Source organism: Vigna angularis, chromosome 5 (assembly GCF_016808095.1).
Source record: "Vigna angularis cultivar LongXiaoDou No.4 chromosome 5, ASM1680809v1, whole genome shotgun sequence".
Lineage (NCBI taxonomy): Eukaryota > Viridiplantae > Streptophyta > Magnoliopsida > Fabales > Fabaceae > Vigna > Vigna angularis.
The window spans coordinates 6,498,299-6,500,308 of record NC_068974.1 but is presented as its reverse complement, the minus strand read 5'-3'; the positions used below and the strand labels follow the sequence as shown (position 1 = coordinate 6,500,308).

The 2,010-nt window shown below is 34.9% G+C and overlaps 1 protein-coding gene across 1 annotated transcript; it reads left to right on the top strand.

Annotated features, from left to right (window-relative positions):
• Window positions 1–404: 404 nt before the first annotated feature.
• On the top strand, window positions 405–1,289 carry LOC108340156 (homeobox-leucine zipper protein ATHB-52). Its single transcript, XM_017577376.2, is given in 2 exon segments — window positions 405–1,039; window positions 1,041–1,289. Coding segments are annotated over 2 exon segments (618 nt in total). The 5' UTR covers window positions 405–451; the 3' UTR covers window positions 1,071–1,289.
• The last annotated feature ends 721 nt before the right edge of the window (window positions 1,290–2,010 follow it).

The following is a 2,010-nucleotide window of genomic DNA, read 5'->3' as shown; positions in this document are numbered from 1 at the left end:
ATGACATGTAAAGTGATGGTGCAAACTTTATTTACATGAAAATTGTACTTAATTTGAATATATTATTTTAATACAAAACTTATTAATCAAGATCTAATTTTATATATATATATATTTCCTTTAGATGGCAAGTAACGTGACATAAAGACAGTTGAATGAAAAAAACTATTAATCATGGGATGTCTTTTTTTATCGGAGGGAAAAACAAGGGAACAAGAAACGGGACAAGTGGTTTTAATCCTACATATGCATGTAGACAATTCATATTTGCCAGCCATAGCGTAGTATTTGCAAAGACTAAAAGCTCTCTGTCACTGAGTTCAGTGGGGCTCTTGATGTGTCTCGAGCTAAAAAGCCTTATAAAACAACAAGCACTCTACTTTCCCTTACGAAGAACACACTACTCACCAAACCCAATTCATCTCATTGTTCCAAAGTTTCACGGAATCAAATGGGGGATCTCTTCTTCTCCTTCAAGACCCAGGAACACGGTCACCAGAGAGCAAAACACAACAAGAAGAGGTTAACCGAGGAGCAGGTTACGATCCTTGAGAAATGCTTTGCTTCCAACATGAAGCTTGAGCCGGAGCAGAAATTCCACCTTGCAAACCAACTTGGTGTTCCTCCAAGACAAGTTGCCATTTGGTACCAGAACAAAAGGGCACGCTGGAAGACTCAGAGCCTTGAGGTCGACCATGGTGTGCTTCAGGCAAAGCTTGAGAATGTGATGGCCGAAAAGAAGCAGCTCGAGAAAGATGTCGAAAGGCTCAAAGCTGACCTCAAGAAAGCCCAAGAGATGCTGCTAATTGGTGATGTCGTCAAAGGTGGAAAAAATAGCAATTATAATAATGGTAATAACAATAAAAATAATAATAATAATAATAATAATAATAATGGTTCTTGCTGTGAGTTTTCAACTTCTTTTGAAGAGGGAGGGAGTTCAGGTGTGGTGCTTGATGATCATGAGTGTTGGCAAAGTGGTGAGGTTATGCAGGTTGAGGAGCTGTATGCTTACTTCATGGGTGCAAATTATGGGTCAGGCTTGCATGAGAAAAGGGCATAAAATATGACAAACTTTTGGTGGTTTGTACATTTTTCTTTTTCTATGTCCTTCGCCAGGATCCAAAAAAGTATTAGAATTCGTTAATTTACATTTTTGTTTAAGTCAAGAAATGTTGTATAAAATCCATGTGCATGTGTCACATTGTGACAATGCAGACCGAGATTGCCTTTCCAAGAGAGAAAAAAAAAAGTGAAATAGAAAAGCAATTTGATAACCTTCCCTCATCCATCTCTGCGTTGCTTTTGTTACCTTGTTTTATCAGAAAAATTATATAAATATAAAAATACTTGACATACTATAATTCATATAATTGTTAAGGATATGAGTAGCGAAAAAAAAAAACATCCGAGCTAAAGAAATCGAAAGAAATAAAGTCCAGAGAAAGATAAATGGATGGATGGTTACATAGAATATCGAAAAATTGTGAGTTAAGGACATAGGAGATGATAGAGAAAGAGGAAAACTAAAAGTTTATCAAACGAAGCATTCACAAAACAAGATGAAATGAAAAGTTACACGAATTGAAGGAGAGGATGATTAATATTGGGTTGGACTCCCATATATATATATATATATATATATATCAAATTATATATCTAAATAGTTCGATCTAGTTAAGTCCATTGTTTCTTACTATTTAACCTAACTGGTAATCTAACCGGAGAAGGTCTTTTAGGTAAAACAAAAAGTAAACACAAAAAAAGGAGAAAGTGTGTAAGTTACAACCTTCAAAAGAGAAAATTTGTAAATATATTCACCGAGTTACCTTGTGATTCCCGCTTCATTCACTATTGGATTGAATTGAAATTTTGACAACAAATTTGCGAGATAGAATTCTTCATGTTAACCATTAGGATCATCAATATGATGTTTGTGTTAAAATAATCGGTCTCGCACGATTGCTCTATTTTAGGTTTCTCTTTCTTTATTCTTCATATTTGAGAACA